This window comes from Hypomesus nipponensis, chromosome 10, assembly GCF_054491055.1.
Source record: "Hypomesus nipponensis isolate SF chromosome 10, ASM5449105v1, whole genome shotgun sequence".
NCBI classification, from domain to species: Eukaryota; Metazoa; Chordata; class Actinopteri; order Osmeriformes; family Osmeridae; genus Hypomesus; species Hypomesus nipponensis.
Window position 1 is genome coordinate 17,708,951 of NC_140370.1, and position 23,372 is coordinate 17,732,322.

At 51.8% G+C, this 23,372-nt stretch overlaps 2 protein-coding genes across 2 annotated transcripts; one reads left to right on the forward strand and one right to left on the reverse strand.

The window, feature by feature from the left end:
• Positions 1–964: 964 nt before the first annotated feature.
• Positions 965–12,867, reverse strand: LOC146272101 (ADAMTS-like protein 2). Its single transcript, XM_084707512.1, has 18 exons — positions 12,754–12,867; positions 10,538–10,737; positions 8,649–8,724; positions 8,190–8,292; positions 7,561–7,706; positions 7,337–7,460; positions 6,975–7,055; positions 6,471–6,646; positions 5,639–6,191; positions 5,040–5,424; positions 4,440–4,546; positions 4,236–4,362; positions 3,291–3,504; positions 3,028–3,183; positions 2,558–2,728; positions 2,148–2,324; positions 1,421–1,565; positions 965–1,185 (listed from the first exon to the last, which is right to left on the reverse strand). Exons 1-18 carry the CDS (start codon positions 12,850–12,852, stop codon positions 1,061–1,063), a joined length of 3,165 nt encoding a protein of 1,054 aa, XP_084563638.1. The 5' UTR covers positions 12,853–12,867; the 3' UTR covers positions 965–1,060.
• A 2,935-nt stretch (positions 12,868–15,802) lies between these two features.
• On the forward strand, positions 15,803–22,684 carry olfml2bb (olfactomedin-like 2Bb). The gene is made up of 8 exons (XM_084708332.1): positions 15,803–16,564; positions 16,749–17,015; positions 17,212–17,319; positions 17,488–17,688; positions 18,401–18,593; positions 18,925–19,584; positions 19,694–19,870; positions 20,435–22,684. Exons 1-8 carry the CDS (start codon positions 16,355–16,357, stop codon positions 21,046–21,048), a joined length of 2,430 nt encoding a protein of 809 aa, XP_084564458.1. The 5' UTR covers positions 15,803–16,354; the 3' UTR covers positions 21,049–22,684.
• The last annotated feature ends 688 nt before the right edge of the window (positions 22,685–23,372 follow it).

Below are 23,372 nucleotides of genomic sequence, written 5' to 3' on the forward strand. Positions count from 1 at the left end.
CTCCTCCCTCTCTCTCCCTCTCTCTCTCTCTCTCTCTCTCTCTCTCTCTCTCGCTCTCTCTCTCTCCCCTCTTCCCTCCAGCCCTCCCTCCCCTCCTTCTCCCCAGTAGAGAGGAACAGGTTCCAGCTGGAGTTCTTGTCACCAGTGGGAGCATTAATCTATTCAGATCTAGCTTCCTGTTTATCCCGTTTGGACACACTTCACTTCCTGTTTGAAGTCTATCAAAAGTTTCATTATTATTTCATAACTTTAAAAACAACTATGGCCAGACAAGAACTGTGACATCATAAAGGCCAGACAAGAACTGTGACATCATAAAGGCTAAGCAGGCAACTATGACATCATAAAGACCAGACAGAAACTGTGACATCGTTAAGACGAGACAGCGGAAGTTCCAAAATCAGCCAAGTTTTATTTTTTTTTCCTCTAACACCAGCTGGACAAGTACATCCACAACATCCACAAAAAACAATAACAACAACATTTCTGTAAACAAGTAAACAACAGATAAACAACACCAGGTAAACAGAGGAGTTAGTGGAGGCAGACAGGAATTCTACAGCAGAGGAGGGAGAGAGCTGGTCTCTCTGTAACCACGGTGAAGGGAGCTGCCTAGGGGGTCAGGGGTCAGAGGTTAAAGGTCAACACCTCTTGGTTAGAGCACCTGTGGAAAAGACGGTCAGGGAGAGGAGGGGGTGGGTACTGTTCTTATATCTACACATGGTCTGGTCAGGGTTAGGGAGGGGGGTTTGGGTGGTCTGGTTTGACAAATAGCACCTTTAGTCTGGGGGGGTTGTTGTTTTAGAACCTAAATTAGAAGCGCCTCCAGCTCTGTTACTGAAGGGAAAAGAGGGGGGAGTGGGGGGCAAAAGGAGGTGGGGGGGACAGGGGGTTCTATAGGGCGGGGTGGGGGGCAGGGGGGGTAACAAGGGGAGGGGCTGAGGGGACAAAGCAGTGTGTTCTCCTGATTGGGGGGTCTTCACATTGTGTGGGGGGGAGGGGCTTAGGGCAGGGTCAGGGGTGGGGGGTCAGTATAGGGTCAGGTATCAGGGGTCGGAGGTCAGGGGGCCCGGCCGTGGCAGGACTGGCAGCACACCTTCCTGTAGTACCAGTGAGAACACAGCCGGACCTTCAGCACCAGGCCACAGTTAGCCGTCACCTTGTCCTGGCACTGCTCCTCCGCAGCTGGGGAGAGCACACACACACACAGGCACACCATACATATACAGACATACGCACACACACACACACACACACCATACATATACAGACATACGCACACACACCATACATATACAGACATACGCACACACACACACACACCATACAAACATAAGCATAAAGGCCATTGGTGAATGGAAATCAAAGGGGGGAGGAAGTGAGAGAAGGAGGGAGGAAGCGAGAGAAGGGGTAGGCATACCGGGAGCGTCCGTAGGGCAGGGCAGGACTTCACATGACTGTCTGGCCTCGGGTTTGAGGGCGGAGTCACAGCTGTGGCCTAGCTCCTCCCCTTGGTAACACTTGACCTCCCGAACCCTGACACCACTCCCACAAGTCTTACTGCACTGTAGAGGAGGAGAGGAGGAGGAGGAAGAGAGGAGGAAAGGAGGAGGAGAAGGAAGAGAGGAGGAGAGGAAGAGGAGAGGAGAAGAAGAGGAGGAGAGGAGAACAGGAGGAGGAAAGAAGGAGAGGAGGAGAAGGAAGAGAGGAGGAGGAGAGGAGGAGAGGAGGAGAGGAAGACAAGAAGAGAGGACAGGAGGAGGAGAGGAGGAGAGGAGGAGAGGAGGAGAGGAGGAGAGGAGGACAAGAAGAGAGGACAGGAGGAGGAGAGGAGGAGAGGAGGAGAGGAGGACAAGAAGAGAGGACAGGAGGAGGAGAGGAGGACAGGAGGACAGGAGGAGAGGAGGAGAGGAGGAGAGGAGGAGAGGAAGACAAGAAGAGAGGACAGGAGGAGGAGAGGAGGAGAGGAGGAGAGGAGGAGGAGAGGAGGAGAAGGAGGAGAAGAGGAGGAGGACAGGAAGAGAGGAGAGAAGTTAAGCATCAAAACATCTCCTTTCTAGACAATCACAAAGGAATCGTTGCTGTGGTAGCACGTTTTCCCCCCTCGCTGGGTCTCCTAGGAGTGGGATGGGCTTGATGACACGTACCTGGGACCAGGAAGTGGTGAACCATTTGGAGCAGGGTCTCTGGAAGCAGGCAGAGCTATCCTGCGGCCTGGGGGCGGAGTCACAGCTCTGCTCCGGGTAACCCTTGAACACGCCCTCCTCCAGTCCAGCACAGACCACCTGACGCACACGCACGCCACGCCCACATGTGGCGTTACACTGCCACACACACACACACAGACAGGCACACACAAACACACATACAAAATAGAACAACAATTTATAAAAGGTCAGAATAGACGATATTGAGTCTTTTGATCATGGCTGGACAAAGGAGATATTGTACATAAACACTCTATGAACTATTTGTATGTTGCTTTGGATAAACACGACTGCCAGATTGACAAAGCATACGCACTGTATGCAGATCTATCTCCATGGTTACCGCTCACCTGCTCCCACCCCTGCTCCACCCAGTGGGCGGGGCAGTTCCTGTCTCCACAGGGCTGCACAGCCAGGGGGCGAAGGTCGTGGTCACACTGCTCCTCTGAGATGCTGCTGCCACTGGCCGTCTTACACACCACGTAACGAGTCATCCTGCCCTCACCACACAGCCCTGAGCACTTAGACAACACACACACACGCACACAGACACACACACACAGACACACGTGCGCAGACACACACACGGATATACATACATGCACACATAAACACACACGTGGAAACACATGCACACAGGCAGATACACACACTCATACACACCCACACAGGCACACCCATATATCCACACACACACAGACAGAGAGAGGAGCACAACAAAAATGAATATTATGGAAATGTGTGTGTATTCTCACCTGTGTGTTTGCTCACAGGTGTGTGTGTTTGTGTGTGTGTGTGTGTGTGTCTGTCTGTAACTCACAGGGCCCCAGTCAGACACAGTCCACCTGCGATCGCAAGGTGGGCCTTCACACTCCTTCTCACTGATTGGTCGAGATGAATCGTTACAAAGTCTGGTTTCCATGGAGCAGCGCACCTCCCTCCTGCTCAGGCCACGCCCCCCACACCTTGCCGAGCACTGGAACAACAGCACACACATAATGACACAATACACACACTAACCCAATGTCACACCATACACACACACATGCAGTAACACCGCACCACACACACAGACTTCCGTACCTCTGACCAATCAGAGACCTCCCACTGCGGGCCACAGCTGCTGCTCCGGCACGCCTTGCGAGATGTGGGCTTGTGTAGCTCCGCCCCCTCGCACAAGTCGTCATACACGGAGCTGTCCAGCCCTGGTGACATCATCTTCCAGCAGCGCACCGTCCGGAACTGGAACCCCTCACCGCAGGTTCTAGAACACTCGCTCCAGCGACTGCTCTCCCACCTGGGACATGGAGCCCGGTTACCATGGAGCCTGGTTACCATGGAGCCCGGTAACCATGGAGCCTGGTTACCATAGAGCCCAGTTACCATGGAACCTGGTTACCATGGATTCCGCTAACCGTGGAGCTTGATTTCCAGTTTCCACTGGTCCATGAGCTATTTAGAATAGCGTAGCTGGTGCAGAAGGACTGTCTAGTATAGCTTTGGGAGGTGGTCTCTTACCTGGGCAGACAGGAGGACTGTCTAGTATAGCTTTGGGAGGTGGTCTCTTACCTGGGCAGACAGGAGGACTGTCTAGTATAGCTTTGGGAGGTGGTCTCTTACCTGGGCAGACAGGAGGACTGTCTAGTATAGCTTTGGGAGGTGGTCTCTTACCTGGGCAGACAGGAGGACTGTCTAGTATAGCTTTGGGAGGTGGTCTCTTACCTGGGCAGACAGGAGGACTGTCTAGTATAGCTTTGGGAGGTGGTCTCTTACCTGGGCAGACAGGAGGACTGTCTAGTATAGCTTTGGGAGGTGGTCTCTTACCTGGGCAGACAGGAGGACTGTCTAGTATAGCTTTGGGAGGTGGTCTCTTACCTGGGCAGACAGGAGGACTGTCTAGTATAGCTTTGGGAGGTGGTCTCTTACCTGGGCAGACAGGAGGACTGTCTAGTATAGCTTTGGGAGGTGGTCTCTTACCTGGGCAGACAGGAGGACTGTCTAGTATAGCTTTGGGAGGTGGTCTCTTACCTGGGCAGACAGTCCTTGCCGGTGCAGAACTCGTGGGTGGGTTCTGGTCTGGTGACAGCGTCACAGTAGGCCTCGTCCACCTCTGTGCCGTCGTACCTCACACACAGAGCGTAGGACGTGCTGATACCTACGCACACAGGGGCCGTCAGAGGGGGCTGCTTTTACCAAACATTTGTGTATGTGTGTGTGTGTGTGTGTGTGTACCTGTGGTGCAGGTTGAGCTACAGGGGGCGTAGGCTGAGACCTTCCACCTGTACATGTCAGCCAGACTGATGTCCTGCTCCAGAGAGCCCACTTCAAACTCATTACTGCTGGGGGGGAGAGGAGGGGCAGAGGGGAGAGGAGGGGAGAGGAGAGGGGAGAGGGGGAGAGGGGAGAGGAGGGGAGAGGAGGGGCAGAGGGGAGAGGAGGGGGAGAGGAGGAGGAGAGGGGAGAAGAGGGGAGAGGAGGGGGAGAGGGGAGAAGAGGGGAGAGGAGGGGGAGAGGGGAGAGGAGGGGGAGAGGAGGAGGAGAGGGGAGAAGAGGGGAGAGGAGGGGGAGAGGGGAGAGGAGGGGGAGAGGAGGAGGAGAGGGGAGAAGAGGGGAGAAGAGGAGGAGAGGAGGAGGAGAGGAAGAGGGGGAGATAAGTGGGTTGAGGAGGAACGTTTACTGGACAGGCTGGCAACTACAGTAACAGACACGCTAACATATTTAAGTGTATGATGATTCATGCCATCCCTCCATCCATCCATACCTTCATCTCCCTCTGTCCCTCCACTCCCCTCCCCCTCTCTTTCCACCCCTCCCTCCCTCTCCCCAGCTCACCTCTCCGTGCTGGGTCCTTGGACAGGCAGCACCTCATGCAGGTTCAGCTGATTGGCTGAGAGATTTTGAGTGCTGTTGGGCTGCAGTTCATACAGGAGCCCATAGGGGGAGCTGGCATCCTCAGGAGGGCCGTGAAGCTGCAGGTCCAGACTCCCAGGGTACGCCTCCACCACCAGGCGGTTGTTCAATCCAGAGGAGGCATTGAGCTGATTGATGGAGCAGGGGGCGGGGCTCTCCGGGCAGGGGGGCGGTTTGGGGGCGTGGCCTGGAGGGCCAGGAGAGAGGAAGAGGTCCAGAATAAGGCTGCGATGGTGGGGGAGGGGCTTGGCTGGGCCAGTGGCGTTGGGATTGGCTGTGTTGCTGTCAATCAAGTTGGAATCGGTCCCTGGTGATGCACACAGTAGATCACTATCTGGGACTGAGATGCCCTCTTTATAATGTATGACATTCAGCACAGCCAGAATGTATTTATAATCATTAAGGTATTGTCAGACTAAATAAGAAAAACAACAAAAAAATCGAAATCAAAAAGACTCAAATATAAATGTTGAGACTGGATATAAAAAGTCAATGCTGACTCATCGACTCATCAGACTCACGGTAACCGGCGGGAACCAGTCTCTCCTGCTCCTGCAGGTCGTTGTGGGTGATGATGTCACCGATGACATCACTGGCAGGTCTGTACAACAAAATGGCTGCCGCCCGCTCCAGCTCCTCCTCCTCTGTGTCCAGCTCCTCCTTCTCCAGGTCAGGCTGTTCTCTCCTGTCTCCCTCCAGCCAATCCCCATCCTCGTCCAGCCCTTCTTTCCCCGGCTCCACCTCCTCTCGCTCCAGCTGAGGATCTGATCTGCCCTGGGTGGCGTTGTTATTGGACAGTTTCTCAAGGTCTTCCATGACGTCTATCTCATTGTTGTGGGAGGAGAGCTGGGAGGAAGTGCTATTGGTGGGCGTGTCGTGGCCCTGGGGGGCGTGGCCCTGGGGGGCGTGGCCCTGAGAGGGGCGTGTCCCCTGCAGAGTGTCTCCGGGAGCGGGCTCAAAGAGGGAGGAGTCTAAGGAGGCTTGGTGGAGTGGCGTGGCCATGCGAGGGGTGGGGTGGCTGGGGACAGTGTACTCATACGTGATGTGGGGCATCTTACCATTCAGGTTGTTGTACTAGAACCAGACGGTGATGAGAGGATAGAGAGAGAGAGAGAGAGAGAGAGAGAGAGAGAGAGAGAGAGAGAGAGAGAGAGAGAGAGAGAGAGAGAGTGAATCTCCAAATATAAAACTTAACTAAGTCATAACATTGATTACTAAATGAAAGTTTTGAAAAAAAAAAGGTTTGAAAGGTTGAACAAATATTTTGGGAAAAATAGTTTTGAACGGTTTCAAAAAATATTTTCCCAAATAACATTTGAACGGTTAAAAAAAATTATTTTGAAAAAAGTTTACCATCAGGTTAATGCCGAGGTTGGTGGGGCCCTGGGCGATGATGTACTCAAGACCCTCAGAGAAGAAGGTGGAGGGCCGGCGGTACTTGAACACTGTCCCAGCCACACGGAAGTTCCGGGGGTTGTCAATCACGCTGTTCCCATTGAAGAAGAAGTGGCCAGCCTCGTCTGATAGGGCTAGAGGGAGGAAGAGGCAGGACAGTGGGCGGGCTTTCAGAGGAAACGCTTCACCTGATTAGATGAGTGTTGTGTTAATCTAAAAAGGTGAATGTAACTTTATCAGGAAGAAAGTTCTGCTTCTGCTTCGAAGCCAGATTGTTCTAGATCTTCTCCTGTAGAACTTTCTAGTCCTGGTTCTTACCCTGAAGGTTGTGGTTCTAGGCCTAGGTTAGTACGTTCTGGTTTTAGTAGGTTCTGGTTCTAGTACGTTATGGTTCTAGTAGGTTCTGGTTCTAGTAGGTTCTGGTTCTAGTACGTTATGGTTCTAGTAAGTTCTGGTTCTCACCCAGGATGTTCTCTGTCTTGCGTCTCTCTATGATCTGGATGTCGGAGGCCCCGGCAGGAATGTTGGTGATGAACACGTACCCTGCAACAGAACCATCAACATCACCTAGAACCAAGTAGGACTGGAGCTAGTACCACCTATAACAGTGCTCCAAGTAGGACTGGAGCTAGTACCTAGGTGAGTATGTTTGTGTGCAGTACCTAGGTGAGTGTGTTTGTGTGCAGTACCTAGGTGAGTGTGTTTGTGTGCAGTACCTAGGTGAGTGTGTTTGTGTGCAGTACCTAGGTGAGTGTGTTTGTGTGCAGTACCTAGGTGAGTGTGTTTGTGTGTAGTACCTAGGTGAGTGTGTTTGTGTGCAGTACCTAGGTGAGTGGTTCCTCTGCGGAAGATTCCAGACACGCGCTGACAGGAAGCACCGTGGCCTCCACACACACCACACATGTCCACCGTCTTACTGGAGTACAGCAGGCCGTCACAGCCCACTGGCTGGGGTCAGGGGTCAGAGGGGAGGGGTCAGAGGGGAGGGGTCAGGGGTCAGGAGGGTTTATCTAAGAGCCGGTGTGTTTTAGGATGTGTGTGTGTGTACCTGGCAGTGCCCCTCTATGCAGACCCCCTGGTGTGCCCCGTCGCGGCAGAAAGTCCCGTCGTGAGCAGGGACCAGCAGCTGTCTCTCTCCAGAGGAGGTGGTGCACTGCAGGTCACACGGCTTGTTGGAGATGCTGATGTAGTCGTCTAGACAGGGCCAAGCGCAGGAAGTGACATCACAGAGTGATGAGACACTGAAGACTCATGCTCAAGATGTGACATTGTAGAATAAAAATATGTAGGACCATACATTGGAAATGACATCACAGTCAATGACAATGACATCAGGAGCAGAATGAGAAGTTGCAGGATCTTGTACAGGATATTAATTTGTCCTGGCATCGGGCCAGGGTAACTATGGTAACCAGGGAGCTGAGAGTGAGGGGGGCAGAGAGGAAGTTATAATGATGATGTCATTTAATCTATTCACCAGACGGTCTTTTATCCATAAAGGGTTGAGAGGGGATGTCATGTATCATGTATTAGTCATAACACCCCAGTCCCCATCCCCATGACAACAGCTGTCTACAGGTCAGAGAAACAGGAAACACTGTCATCAGTTCGGAAGGTTGGCTGGCCAGCCAGTTAGCCAGACAGCCAGTCAGACAGCCAGCCAGCCAGGGGTCTCACCTGGGTATAGGGGGACCCACTCATAGTGCCTCCTGCCAAACGCCTTGGAGTTGAACTGGGAGCACTGCTGCTGTTTGAAGCTTACACTGCTGCTGGGACAGGGCTGCAACACACACACACACATATATATACACCACACACACACACATATATATATATATATATATATATATACACATCCACAGAATGGGGAAGATGCAAATAGAGAGAGATTACAATAAATATTTTGCCTATGCATAGCACAGCAGATAGCTGAAAACTTGTGATCATTATCTGACTGGGTGGGGGATTAGGGTGAGGGAGGGTGAGGGAGGGTGAGAGGGTGAGAGAGGGTGAGGGAAGGTTGGGGGGTAGGAAGGAGCATTGGGGAGGGTGAGGAAGAAGTTGGAAGGAGGTTTCTGGAGAGAGAGGGAGAGTGAAGAAGAGTGAGGGAGGTCTGGGGAGGGTTACCATGGTTACCTGGCTGGGGCAGAGCTGGTACTGTTTAGGTGAGCCGACACAGAAGGAGGAGTTGATGTTGTGGGCGGAGCTAAGTCTGCAGGACCAGGAAGTACCACACAATTAACGTTCCATTCACGAGTTAGTCAGACACCTTCATCCAACAGGGAGTTCAACCTGTGAGCTCTTGTCCTGCAGTCAAACACTCTGGGCTATACCCCTGAGCTTCACCTATCCTATGTTCAGGGAATGTACAACTCAACTCCACAAGGTAATACATGTAGTAACACTGAAGTGGAACCTTCCTCTCTCTCTCTTCCTCTCTCTCTCTACCTCTCTCTCTCTTCCTCTCTCTCTCTTCCTCTCTCTCTCTACCTCTCTCTCTCTTCCACTCTCTCTCTACCTCTCTCTCTCTACCTCTCTCTACCTCTCTCTCTCTTCCTCTCTCTCTCTCTACCTCTCTCTCTCTACCTCTCTCTCTCTTCCTCTCTCTCTCTACCTCTCTCTCTCTACCCCTCTCTCTCTACCTCTTTCTCCCCCTGTCCACCCCCCCCCCCCCCAGTCTACCCCTGCCCCCCCCAGAGAAGTGTTAACGTGTTCCAGCTGGTGTGCAGGTCTTATCAGCCAGCAGATCTTTGCTAATGCCCCAGACCCAGCACTAACCGCCCCAGTATAAACACTGCTCACACACACACTTACTCTCTCTCTAACACACACACTCTCTCTCTAACACGCACACTCGAACACACATACACGCTCTCACTCTCTCTAACACACACACTCACACTTCGATGACCCTCATCATGTGACCTGCCAACTGTGTTCTTGGTCTGGAGGGATTGATGGTCATTCCTCAGGACATTCCTACAGGCAGGGGGGGGGGGGGGGTAGGGGGGGGCTGTGTGTGTGTGGGGGGGGGGTGTCGGAGGTTATTAGTCAAGGGAAACGTCTTACACTGTCTCTCTCCCTCTCCTTCTCTCTCTCCGCTCCTCTCTCTCTTTAGAGTGGAGAGTGTGTGGAGTGGTGTGCTGTGGCCTGTTAGCATGTTAGCATGTTAGCTCTGGCCATCCTCCTGACAAGCTTCCAGAACACTGGGCTAGTCCCCACATATTCCTGCTGGATGTTACATAGTGGATGTTACACAGTGGATGTTACACAGTGGATGTTACATGGTGGATGTTACATGGTGGATGTTACACAGTGGAAGTTACATGGGGGATGTTACATGATGGATGTTACACAGTGGATGTTACATAGTGGATGTTACATAGTGGATGTTACATGGTGGATGTTACACAGTGGATGTTACATAGTGGATGTTACATGGTGGATGTTACACAGTGGAAGTTACACAGGCGATGTTACATGGTGGATGTTACACAGTGGATGTTACACGATGGGTGTTACACAGTGGATGTTACATGCAGATGTTACATGGTGGATGTTGCATGCAGATGTTACATGGTGATATTACATGGTGGATGTTACATGCAGATGTTACATGGGAGGGAGTCAGGTGGCTGGGCGGTTAAGCACTTTACCCTACTTGCCTCGGAGGAATGTCCCTGTACTTACTGTAAGTCGCTCTGGAGTCTGCTAAATGACTAAATGTAAATGTAACATGGTGATATTACATGGTGGATGTTACATTACATTTAGCAGACGCTCTTATCCAGAGCGACTTACAGTAAGTACAGGGACATTCCCCCGAGGCAAGTAGGGTGAAATGGCTTGCCCAAGGACACAACATCAATTTTGGCATGGCCGGGAATCAAACTGGCGACCTTCAGATTACTAGCCCGATTCCCAAACCGCTCAGCCACCTGACTCCCTACATGGTGATGTTACATGGTGGATGTTGCATGCAGATGTTGCATGCAGATGTTACATGGTGATGTCACGACGCTCACCTCTGCTGCAGACAGTGTCGCTCCTGGGACCTCACCCCTCCCCCGCAGGTACGAGAGCAGGTGGACCAGCTGCTCCACTCACCCCACCACTGGGCCAGCTCCTCCCCAGGGCCAGGGACCCGTCTGCGGGCCGCAGCCTGGCCCGAGGGCCCCGGCAGGAACGCATCCACCTGGAGATCCTCTCTCCCGTCACTACTGTCCTGGCAGAGAGACACACACTGTGACTCGCTGTGCACACACACTGTGACTCGCTGTGCACACACACTGTGACTCGCTGTGCACACACACTGTGACTCGCTGTGCACACACACTGTGACTCGCTGTGTACACACACTGTGACTCGCTGTGCACACACACTGTGACTCGCTGTGCACACACACACACACTGTGACTCGCTGTGCACACACACACACACACTGTGACTCGCTGTGCACACACACTGTGACTCGCTGTGCACACACACTGTGACTCGCTGTGCACACACACACACTGTGACTCGCTGTTCGCAGTTTATATTATAGAGACGGACTCCTCCCTGTTATTACATAATCCTCCCTCCGTAACCCCACCACGCTCCTCCCCGTCCCTCTCTCCCCCATTCTCCTCCCCCTCGCTCCTCCTTCTATCCTCCAGTCTGTAGTTAAAGTCTTGGTCTGAATCTGAAGCCCAGAGAAGCTTCATGTGCACCAGCTCTGGTTTGAATTTCAGCTTTAGGTCTCCTATCCTCCCTCCCTCTCTTTGTCTTCTCTCTCTTTTCTCTTCTTTCACTCTTTTCTCCTTTTCCTTCCTTGAGTGCCATCCCTCTCTCTCCCCCTTTCACTTTCTCTCTCTCTTTCTCGCTGTCATACCTGCTGTTTCTCTCCCCTTCTCCCCCTCTCTCCCCTCCCCCTCTCTCTGTCTAAATGTAGAGCAGATTTCTCCTCTGTCCTCAGTTTAACAAGGCATCTCTCTCCAAGCTCAGCAAAGACCTTGTGCAATGTTGCTGCTGCCACTCTCTCTGTCTTTCTCTCACACACTCACACACACACACTCACACACATGCAAATACACACACTCACATCTCTCCTGCTCATCTGTATCTCCTCCAGTAACTCCCCTCCCTCCCTCCCTCCCTCCCTCCCTCCCTCCCTCCCTCCCTCCCTCCCTCCCTCCCTCTCTCCCTCTCTCTCTCTCTCTCTCTCTCTCTCTCTCTCTCTCTCTCTCTCTCTCTCTTTCTCCTTCCCTCTCTCTCTCTCTCTCTTTCTTTCTCTCTCTTTCTCTCTCTCTCTCTCTCTCCTCTCTGCTAGTCTAGGTTGGTTCTTGTCTCAACAGGACTCCGTCTAAATACCCCTGGACCTGAGAACACAATAGCCTCTTTAACCGCTTCACAAAACATCCGCCGCAGGACCGGCGCACGGAATAGTTATGTAGTCTGTACCGTGGCGGGAACAGGTTAGGAGTCCGGGTGTTACTAGGGTGGTGCGGTCTGGTGCGGTGCCAGCCCGCGCGCACCCGGTAAGCCGGGAGGCCTGGGGGCGGTGGCGGTTTGTGTGTGTGTGTGTGTGTGTGTGGGGGGGGGGGGGGGGTACCGACCTATACATCACAGACACGAGACTGAAAAAGGATGACCATAATAGCCTATAATCCTTTTAAACCTGGCAAGCTTGCGAAGATAGAAAGTCAAGTTTGTTGACGGTGGACTTCCAAACGACTAGTTCGGAAACATTTAGCTCCTTAAAAGTTTCAGACTAGCCTGGAGCCTAACCTTCCGGTCCACCGTTCTCGCCTCCCGTCTGCAGTTTCCCATTAGAGACCCGGGTTCCGTAGCTGTTTTGATAATCTGCAACAGTCCCTCCGTACCCCCACGAGGGTCGACAGTCCCTCCGTTCCCCCGCCAGGATCGGAAACTGCGGGCCGGGAGACTGACTCCAGCTGCGCTTTGATCTACGAGCCGAAGACTACTGGGAAAACGGGACCGGCAAAACTCGGAGAAGCGGAACGCCGTTCCCACAAGGATCCGATAGACTTGGGGTCAGCGCGGGTTTTAAAAGAAAAAGACTCCTGAGAGAGAACAGTTTACAACTGGCTGAACTACTCTGGAGATCGGATATTTTGAGTGAAAAGGTAGCTCGTGCTGTAACGGAGGGTCTAAGGACGTCGCGTCGGTGCTTTAGCGGAGAAGACTACCACTGAGTTTAATCACAACAGAAATGTTAAATGAAAAGTTTGCGATTTACCTGATCGTTGTTGCTTGACGCCGTGTCAGATAACGCGATTAACAAGAGCAGACTGTGGGTTAGAAGAACCGCGGGTCTCGCGCTCCGGAGGCAGAACATGGTTCATTTAAGAACGAGGAGACCTCGCCCCCCCGACCTAACCCGCCGCTCGAAAGGGAGGCTCGTGCTGAGATCTGGTGGGATGAAAATCCGTGATGCCTGAAAGGCGCCCGGTAACCTGCCGGCCGCGCGGGGACGGAAGGGGTGGGTTTGGTCATACAAGCTCAGAGTGACGTGATCCACGACCGGAACAAAATTGACTTGAAACCCACAGACTAAGATATACAAGCTTTCTTCCCATCATCTGGATTCACATCCAGAGATACAACGAAGCTCTCTGAGACAGACAGAGAGGAGTGTGTGTGTGTGTGGGGGGGGGGGGGGGGGGCAGGGAAGTCGAGGGGTCAGAAGAGGTGAAGCGGAATCACACACAGGTCCTCACATTCTGGCACACTGACCAGGCTGGCTTAGTGGCTGGTTAACTGACTGATTTGCAGGCTGGCTTAGTGGCTGGTTAACTGACTGATTTGCAGGCTGGCTTAGTGGCTGGTTAACTGACTGATTTGCAGGCTGGCTTAGTGTCTGGTTAACTGACTGATTTGCAGGCTGGCTTAGTGGCTGGTTAACTGACTGATTTGCAGGCTGGCTTAGTGTCTGGTTAACTGACTGATTTGCAGGCTGGCTTAGTGGCTGGTTAACTGACTGATTTGCAGGCTGGCTTAGTGGCTGGTTAACTGACTGATTTGCAGGCTGGCTTAGTGGCTGGTTAACTGACTGATTTGCAGGCTGGTTTAGTGGCTGGTTAACTGACTGATTTGCAGGCTGGCTTAGTGGCTGGTTAACTGACTGATTTGCAGGCTGGTTTAGCGGCTGGTGTGCAGGCTGGTTTGCGTCTCTGCAGGCTGGATAACTGACTGATTTGCAGGCTTGTTTAGTGGCTGGTTAACTGACTGGTTTGCAGGCTGGTTTAGCGGCTGGTTCTGCCAGCTCTGCCATGTTTCATGTTTTGCCATGTGAGGCTCTAAGCTGTTCCACATGGAACTCTGAGGAGAGAGGGGGGAGGGAGAGGGGTTAAGAGGGAGGGTGGAGAGGTGGAGGGGGGGGAGGGAGGGAGGGAGGGAGGGAGGGAGGGAGGGAGGGAGGGAGGGAGGGAGGGAGGGAGGGAGGGAGGGAGGGAGGGAGGGAGGGAGGGAGGGAGGGAGGGAGGGAGGGAGGGAGGGAGGGAGGGAAAAACAGTACTCTGCTGTATATGCACTCATGAATACTGTTATAGTAAAATAGATCTTCAGAGATCAAACCAGAGACTGATTTAGGTTGTTGGCCTAAACCCTGCCATTAGGTCAAAGTGAGCCCCTTTTGTGTGACAGCAGAAATGTCCCAGGCAGGCCAGGAGGTCTGAACCACCTCTGCTACACACATGATCGGGATGGGGGGGTTTCAGTCCCTGCAAGATCTCCTCTCCTCACCCCTCCTCCTCCTCACCCCTCCAACTCTTCCTCAACCTTCCCCTCCTCTCTACCCCTGTCCAACACACACAGACACAAACTTCTCCATCTACCTCCACAACAACTGTAAGTAACACAGGTTGGTGCTTGTGTCACCATAAATATAAAGGTTTGACAGCTGGGGCAAGTTCAGACCATAATCCTCTCCTCCATCCTCCACCACCAACCTCTCCCCAGCCTACCCCATCCTCCCCCAGCCCCCCCTAGCCTCGTCCTCAGTCCCCCAGCCCCTCCTCCCTCTCCCCAGTCCCCCCCCCAGCTTCCTCCTCAGTCCCCCAGCCCCTCCTCCCTCTCCCCAGCCTCCCCCAGCCTCCTCCTCAGCCCCCCAGCCCCTCCTCCCTCTCCCCAGCCTCCCCCAGCCTCCCCCAGCCTCCTCCTCAGTCCCCAAGCCCCTCCTCCCTCTCCCCAGCCCCCCCCAGCCTCCCAGAACCTGTGTCTACCTTCCTTCCAACCAGGTGATGTGAAACATGGTGCTAAATCAAGGCTCCATTCTAGTCAGCACTTCACCGCAGCGCAAGAGGAGGAAAGAGTTGGCCTGGGGGTGTGTGTGTGTGTCTATATGTCTGTGTGTCTGTGTGTGTGTGTGTGCTGTACACTGCTGGAGGGCGGTAAGCCAACACAATAGTCTGTTGTTCTGACTGAGTACGTCTGCCAGGCTACGTGGGTCTGTGTGTGTGCATGTGTGTGTGTGTGTATGTGTGCATGTGTGTGTGAATGGGTATGTGTATGTGTGTGTGTGTATTTGCGTGTGTGTGTGTGTCTCAAATCCTTGTCTGTAGAAGTTGAGGAGTTGTGTTCTAGATTGAGGACAATAAGTGGGATAAGAGCAGTTCTAGAACACTGCTGCTGGTGAACCTTCTAGAACACCACAGTACAAAGACTGGTTGTTCTGAGGTAAACAACATTAACAGATGTAAACCCAGAAGGCTTTAGACAGGTTCCACACAGAACCATAAATAACGGTTCTGCTGGGGTACTGTCTGGAACCTATAAGTGTTCCTGTGTTCTTACAGAAAGTTCTAATGACAGTGGTGCTCTTTAGATCAGAGCCTGTTCTCGACAGCGTGTCCACAGCCGCCTTACCTGGTGCCCCTTCTGGTCAGACACGGTATTACATACCACATCTACTACTTCTATCCAGATGATGGACAAGAGACTCAAGAGAAATCACATACCTAAATCTAAAAAGATAACCACTGTCTGTCTGAGATATAGACGAATGCATACAACAATTCATTCATTCATGGATTGTGGAAACAATATTCAGATACACACGTTCTCTAGTGTAGCGGAGACCACTCATTGTTACGGAACAGTAACTGCATGAACCCACTAGGTGGCGCCATCTGGTAACTCTTGGACTGGCTCTGTGAAAGCCCGTCTTTACGCACAGGGTTTACGCACTGAAACGTGTCATCTGTAGTTCGAGCCTCCTTTAGTTAGAAGAAATAAATGTGTTCACTAAATTGGCTTTTAAGTATATTTACCTAACTGTCTCACCTATGGGCTATTTATTTACGATCCACAACATAGTAATCCAGGTGGACTTAATTCTAACAGTCAGTAGAATGCTAAGGTAATGCACTATTGCAAATTTAGCAGGATTACATTATTTACTTTTGAATCACTGAACGTACATAACTGCCAGATTAGTTTCGGGTGTTTGAAAATGAATGTTCCACATGTTGCCCCCTCCTCGAGCCCCGCTACCGGACCTGGCTCCACCCTACGCGCCCTTTAGTCTCGCCCGTCCCATTCAGCACACCCAGCCGTTACGACTCTCTCTGGTCGGTTCATCAACAGGGAGCCGCCGGGACTGCACACTAAACGGACCAGTCACAGAAGGGGAAATAAAGGACATAGTTTCCCAAATCAGCAGATATATCAGATATAGTCCACTGGTTACACAGTTCTTCTCGGTGGGAGACGATGAAGAAATTGTCTCAGGAATAAACGGACTATTTAGACTCCCGTCTGGTTTTGCAGACTCCTGTTTTTAGACGTTAATCTTAAATCAGTAACTATTATCCGTTTGTTTAGGCCTACTGATTGACGTAATGTCTAGAATCCCGTTTCTGCTTGTGCTGTGGTACGGCGCTCTGAATTGTGCGCCGGTCGCTTCTAGTGCGGCCACGGAGAGCCCCGTGAACCCCTTGAACCATACCCGATCCAGTTTTACGACCACGGAGCAGACCGCTACAGTAACGGGGAGAACTACGGGGACTCTGGAAGACGAGATGGAAAACCAGGAGAACATATTAACTCAGGTGAAAGCGGATTGATTATTTTGGTCAGAGATTAATTCCTTAAATGTATGTTTTTGCTGGTGTATTGGCGCGTGCGCGTGTGTTTGAGAGAGTGCTTATCTGTAAGACACTGTAGCCTATTTGTGTGTGTGTGTGTGTGTTTGTGTATATGTCCACTCCTCCACCGTGCCTTGTCTCCCGCCAGCTTCTCGGTGACTACGACAAGGTAAAGACGCTGTCCGAGGGCGCGGACTGCCGCTGCAAATGCGTGGTCAGACCGCTCAGCCGAAGCGCCTGCCAGCGGATAGAGGAGGGCAGCGCGCGCGCCGAGGACTTTTACACCGTGGAGACGGTGACGGTGGGACCCAACTGTAAAAAATGCGCGTGCATCGCCCCGCCGTCCGCCTTGAACCCGTGCGAGGGCGACTTCCGGTTCAAGAAACTACAGGAGGCGGGAAAAGATGACATTAAGGTGTGTTTTCAAAGATATGAATGCTAATGAATTAATATTGATTATTTACCGCAGCTGATAGCTGAGATGTTACTCAGACGACTGGTAAAGACCCATCCTGAACTCTGAGCTCAACATGTTACACTGGATAAAAAGCATCGGCTAATGACTGAAATGTAAAAAGGTGAATGTGAGGTTGCGTTTGTCTGCTGTGTAGCTGGCCGCCATTATGGACCTGCTGGAGGGTTCCCTGTATGGGCTGGACCTGGTGAAGCTGCAGTCTGTCACCACCAAGCTACTGAGCCGGGTCAGCCACATAGAAAAGGTGCTGCACACACACACACACGTGTCTTAACACACACACACACACATACACACGTGTCTTAACACACACACACACATACGTGTCTTAACACACACACACATGTCTTAACACACACAAGCACACAGTCAATATCATCAGTGTTACTTGCGTGTGTGTGTGTGTGTCTAGGCCTTTGCTCAGAATCGCACGGAGCGAGTGAGTGTGAAAGTTGGCTCGTGGGAAGAGAAGGAAAGGGAGAAGGAGATGAGGGCCCAGCAGAGGCTGGAGAAGGAGAGGAGGGCCCAGCACAGACTGGAGAGGAGAAAGCGTCTGGAGGATCTACAACATTCTCTGAAGAAGGACACTGCTGCAGTTTACCCCATCTCTGAGGTACTGTCCTCTCTCCTACCTTCTACATCCTCTCTCCTACCTCCTCTATCCTACCTCCTACCTCCTCTATCCTACCTCCTCTCTCCTACCTCCTCTATCCTACCTCCTGCCTACTCTATCCTACCTCCTCTCTCCTATCTCCTCTCTCCTGCCTCCTCTATCCTACGTCCTCTCTCCTATCTCCTCTCTCCTACCTCCTACCTACTCTATCCTACCTCCTACATCCTCTCTCCTACCTCCTCTCTCCTACCCTGCTACCTCCTCTCTCTCACCTCCTCTCTCCTACCTCCTCTATCCTACCTCCTAACTCCTCTATCCTACCTCCTCTCTCCTATCTCCTCTCTCCTACCTCCTCTATCCTACATCCTATCTCCTCTCTCCTACCTCCTACCTCCTCTATCCTACCACCTCTCTCCTACCTCCTCTCTCCTATCTCCTTCCTCCTCTCTCCTACCTCCTCTCTCCTACCTCCTACCTCCGCTCTCCTACCTACTCTATCCTACCTTCTCTCTCCTACTTCCTCTCTCCTACCTCCTACCTCCTCTCTCCTACCTCCTCTCTCGCCTCTCTTTTCACTTTCTGCTTCTCTTTCACTCTTATGTTCTCTCTCTTTATGTCTACCTCTTTCTGCCTCCCCCTCACTCTTTCTAGTTCCCTCCCTCTCGCTCTCTCTCTCTGTAATCATGCTGAGGTGATGTACTTCCTGTTACAGAGGAAGTATGAGGAACACGTTGTCGGGGGTCAGGGGTCAAACCGACCAGTGCTGAAGATGAGCCTATCTGAGACGAGGAACGGATCAGAGCAGCCAATTAAATCCGATGGGGCGGGGCCTAGCGGCTCAGTCATAAGGGGTGTGACCTTCTACAAGGCAGAGCCTGAGAAAGGGAGAGGAGCAGGGGAGACAGGTGATCACTGAGATATTCTACATTTTACTAACATTTCTATTAATTTAGCAGACACTTTTATCCAAAGCGCCATATAATTAATGTACTAAAGTACAGCAGAAGGTCAAGGATCTGAAGTGTTTAGTTCTAACAGTGTTTCAGTGGTCAAAGTCAAGGAGCAGTCTGTGTTTACCAGACACAGTAACCACTTCTCAGTTACCAGACACGGTGAAACTAGGTGTCAACTAGCCTGCAAAACTAACATCTCAACTACAATATGACATGGTTCAGTGCTGCATGGAAACACTGATCACTGGTATCTGATCATAAACCAGCTTTTCTCTCCCACCAGGAGCAAACACATTCAGTGACTCCAGGGACCTGCCAGAACCCACCATGCCTAGGGCTGGGACAAAGACTGGGACAAAGACTGGGGCTGGGACTGGGGCTGGGACAAAGACTGGGGCTGGGACTAAGACTGGGGCTGGGACTAAGACTGGGGCTGGGACTGGGGCTGGGACTAAGACTGGGGCTGGGACTAAGACTGGGGCTGGGACTGGGGCTGGGACTAAGACTGGGGCTGGGACTAAGACAACAGTAACTACAGAGACGCAGGCCGAACCGGAAACATCTGTACCTTCCACCACCAAACTGACCACAACCACCAAACCAAACACAACCACCAAACTGACCACAACCACCAAACCAAACACAACCACCAAACTGACCACAACCACCAAACTGACCACAACCACCACCAAACCAACCACAACCACCAAACTGACCACAACCACCAAACGGACCGCAACCCTAATATTAACCACAACCACCACCAACCCAACCACAACCACCACCGCAGCCCCAACCATGACCATGCCCAGCCTGGTGGAGCCAGGCAGGCCTGGTTTGACCCAGTTTCCCAGCCCAGAACCAGATTCTCGCCGAAGCAGAACCCGTCTCAGCTGGACCGAGAGCCCTGCAGATGCCAGCGTCACCACGCCCAAGGACCCAGGTACCTGAGTGTGTGTGCTCGTGTGTTTGTGTGTTTCTATGTGGGTTGTCAGGTTTGTTTTTCTGTGTTCCCATGTCTGTTGATATGTGTGTTCCTGTGTGGCTGGTAGGTCTGTGTAAAGACACCCTGGCCAGCATCTCAGAACCCACCACAATCAACACGTTCGGCCGCAGCCAGGGAGCCTGGATGAAGGACTCCAAAGGCAACGGCCAGGTCATCTACGTCACCAACTATCACTACGGCAACAACCTGCTGGAGTTCCGAGATCTGGCCACATTCAAATCAGGTAGCTCCGCCTCTCCGGTAGCTCCGCCTCTCCGGTAGCTCCGCCTCTCCGGTAGCTCCCCCTCTGTGGTAGCTCCGCCTCTCCGGTAGCTCCGCCTCTCCGGTAGCTCCCCCTCTGTGGTAGCTCCGCCTCTCCGGTAGCTCCCCCTCTCCGGTAGCTCCGCCTCTCCGGTAGCTCCCCCTCTGTGGTAGCTCCGCCTCTCCGGTAGCTCCGCCTCTCCGGTAGCTCCCCCTCTCCGGTAGCTCCCCCTCTGTGGTAGCTCCGCCTCTCCGGTAGCTCCGCCTCTCCGGTAGCTCCGCCTCTCTGGTAGCTCCCCCTCTCCGGTAGCTCCCCCTCTGTGGTAGCTCCGCCTCTCCGGTAGCTCCGCCTCTCCGGTAGCTCCCCCTCTCCGGTAGCTCCGCCTCTCTGCTGAGAATATCTAGGTTCTTTATATCAGTCCATAACAACACATACTGACTGAATGATTCATGAATGTTCTAAAACTGAATCTAGTTTTCAACTTACTGTTGATATTTTCTTGTCCCTCCAAACCAGTGACTCTGTGTTGTGTCTTGGTTGTCCCAGGGCAGGCCAGTAACTCCTACAAGCTCCCATACAGCTGGATGGGAACTGGCCACGTGGTCCACCAGGGCTCCTTCTACTACAACCGCGCCTTCTCGCGTGACGTCATCAGGTTCAGCCTGCGTGGGCGCCACGTGGCGGCGTGGACCACCCTGCAGGACGCCGTGCTGCTGGAGGCGGAGCCAGGCGACGCCACCGTCCCCTGGAGGGGGGAGGGCCAATCGGAGATGGAGCTGGCGGTGGACGAGGGAGGGGTGTGGCTTCTGTACCCCGCCATCGACCTGGAGGGGTTCCACCAGGAAGTGATCGTGCTGAGTCGCCTCAACGCCCGCGACCTCCGACCCGAAGCCTCCTTCCGCACGGGGCTAAGGAGGCGTTACTATGGCAACACCTTCCTGATCTGCGGGGTGCTGTACGCCGTGGACAGCTACGACCGCGCCCACGCCAACATCTCGTACGCCTTCGACACGCACACTCACACTCAGATGGTGCCCCGCCTGCCCTTCTCCTCCAGCTACAGCCTCACCACCCAGCTGGACTACAACCCTCTGGACAGGAAGTTGTACGCCTGGGACAATGGACATCAGGTCAACTATGACGTCATATTCGCCTACTAGCTTCCTGTTGGCCGTGTGGTGTGTGAAGGCATCGCTGCCGACAGGAAGGGAGGAAGGAGAGGGGTGTTCTGGGAAAAGTAGTTTTAAGTTATGAGGTTTTTGTTACGTGTTTAAACTGACTACGCAGTGCGTTGCTTTGCAGTTCCTATGTACGAGAGCATTTCACTCAGTTCACTTCTCGAAATGTTCGCGAGCTAATTCAACCCTCCCGAAATAGAGACTCAAAAGTTGAGAAAAGCTCGATATTCGAGTGCATGTGGATGCGTACGACCAATCAGAGCACAGATATTTCACAACTCCTGATCAGTAGCCTATCCGTACGTGGCCCAGAGGCAATTAGCCCGCCCCCTGTGAGGACAGAACAGACATACTGCAGGTCTGTTGCTCTCTGGTGCTGGAGCCAGGACAGAACCAGAGCCTAGAACCCAGAGCTTAGAACCCAGAGCTTAGAACCCAGAAATCAGAACGGAAGAACAAGGATGTAAAAAGATGAACTGATAAACATTTTGATTTATGTCTGAGATGAGCAGAGCTCCTCATGTTACTGTGTTAGGGTTTGCTAACAGCCTTCACTGTATGTTATAGTACTGTGCTGTACTGTACTATAGTGTACTGAACTATAGTGTACTGTACTATAATGTACTGTACTATAGTGTACTGAACTATATTGTGCTGTACTGTACTATAGTGTACTGAACTATATTGTGTGGTACTGTACTAATAAACTGTTCTGTGTGGGACTAGTATTATAGTACTGTGCTGTACTGTACTATAGTGTACTGAACCATATTGTGTGGTACTGTACTAATGAACTGTTCTGTGTGGGACTAGTATTATAGTACTGTGCTGTACTGTACTATAGTGTACTGAACCATATTGTGTGGTACTGTACTAATGAACTGTTCTGTGTGGGACTAGTATTATAGTACTGTGCTGTACTGTACTATAGTGTACTGAACCATATTGTGTGGTACTGTACTATAGTGTACTGAACCATATTGTGTGGTACTGTACTATAGTGTACTGAACCATATTGTGTGGTACTGTACTAATGAACTATTCTGTGTGGGACTAGTATTATAGTACTGTGCTGTACTGTACTATAGTGTACTGAACCATATTGTGTGGTACTGTACTAATGAACTGTTCTGTGTGGGACTAGTATTATAGTACTGTGCTGTACTGTACTATAGTGTACTGAACCATATTGTGTGGTACTGTACTATAGTGTACTGAACCATATTGTGTGGTACTGTACTAATGAACTGTTCTGTGTGGGACTAGTATTCTAGCACTGTGCTGTACTACATTGTACTGTACTAGACTGTGCTTTACCGTACTCTCCTGGACTATATTGTAGTGTACTGTACTATATTATACTGAGCTATATTATACTGTACTTTATTGCAGTGTGCTATGTTGATTTGTACAATATTGTACAGCACTATACTGTAGCATGTTGTATTGTACAATAGCTTGTTCTCTGGTACGTGTACCGCTAAGCTGGTCTTTGTTGCTAAGCTGGTCTTCTCTGTTGCTAAGCATTCATCCTGTAAGGCTTGACAAGGTTGTTCAGACTGCTTCTACCACCCAGGTGTTACATACTGTAATTTATAATAAAACATTTTGTTAAACATGGGGGAGTGTAAATGTAAACATCTGCATTTACATATTAGTTTACTCATTTATGGCAGTTTACTTGTCTTTGGAAAGACAGATAAATATTCAGTCTGTCCGTCACATAGACAGACAGGCAGGCAGGCATTCAGGCACACAGACAGACAGGCAGGCAGACAGACAGACAGGCAGAAAGGCAGGCAGACAGACAGACAGGCAGGCAGACCGACAGGCACACAGACAGACAGAAAGGCAGACAGGCACACAGGCACACAGACAGACAGGCAGAAAGGCAGACAGACAGACAGACAGACAGGCAGGCAGACCGACAGGCACACAGACAGACAGACAGACAGACAGAAAGGCAGACAGGGACACAGACAGACAGGCAGACAATCAGACAGACAAATCATGTGGTTGTGCAGAAGAATGTCTACTGTAGTCTGGAAAGAAAGAGAGGCTGGTTGTAGCAGATGTAAATGACATCAGTAGCAGTTATATAACCAGGAAGTACAATATCTACAGTAGACACATGGAAGACAAGCTGACAGTGGACAGCTGGACAGGACAAACTGCTGAAGTCTTCATTTCTCTAAATACACTCATTCCTGAATCCCTTTCTTATGCACTCCCTCCACCCCTCTCTCTCTATCTCTTTGTGCCTCTCACCACCCAATCCCCTCCCTAACCCTAACCCTCCCTAACCC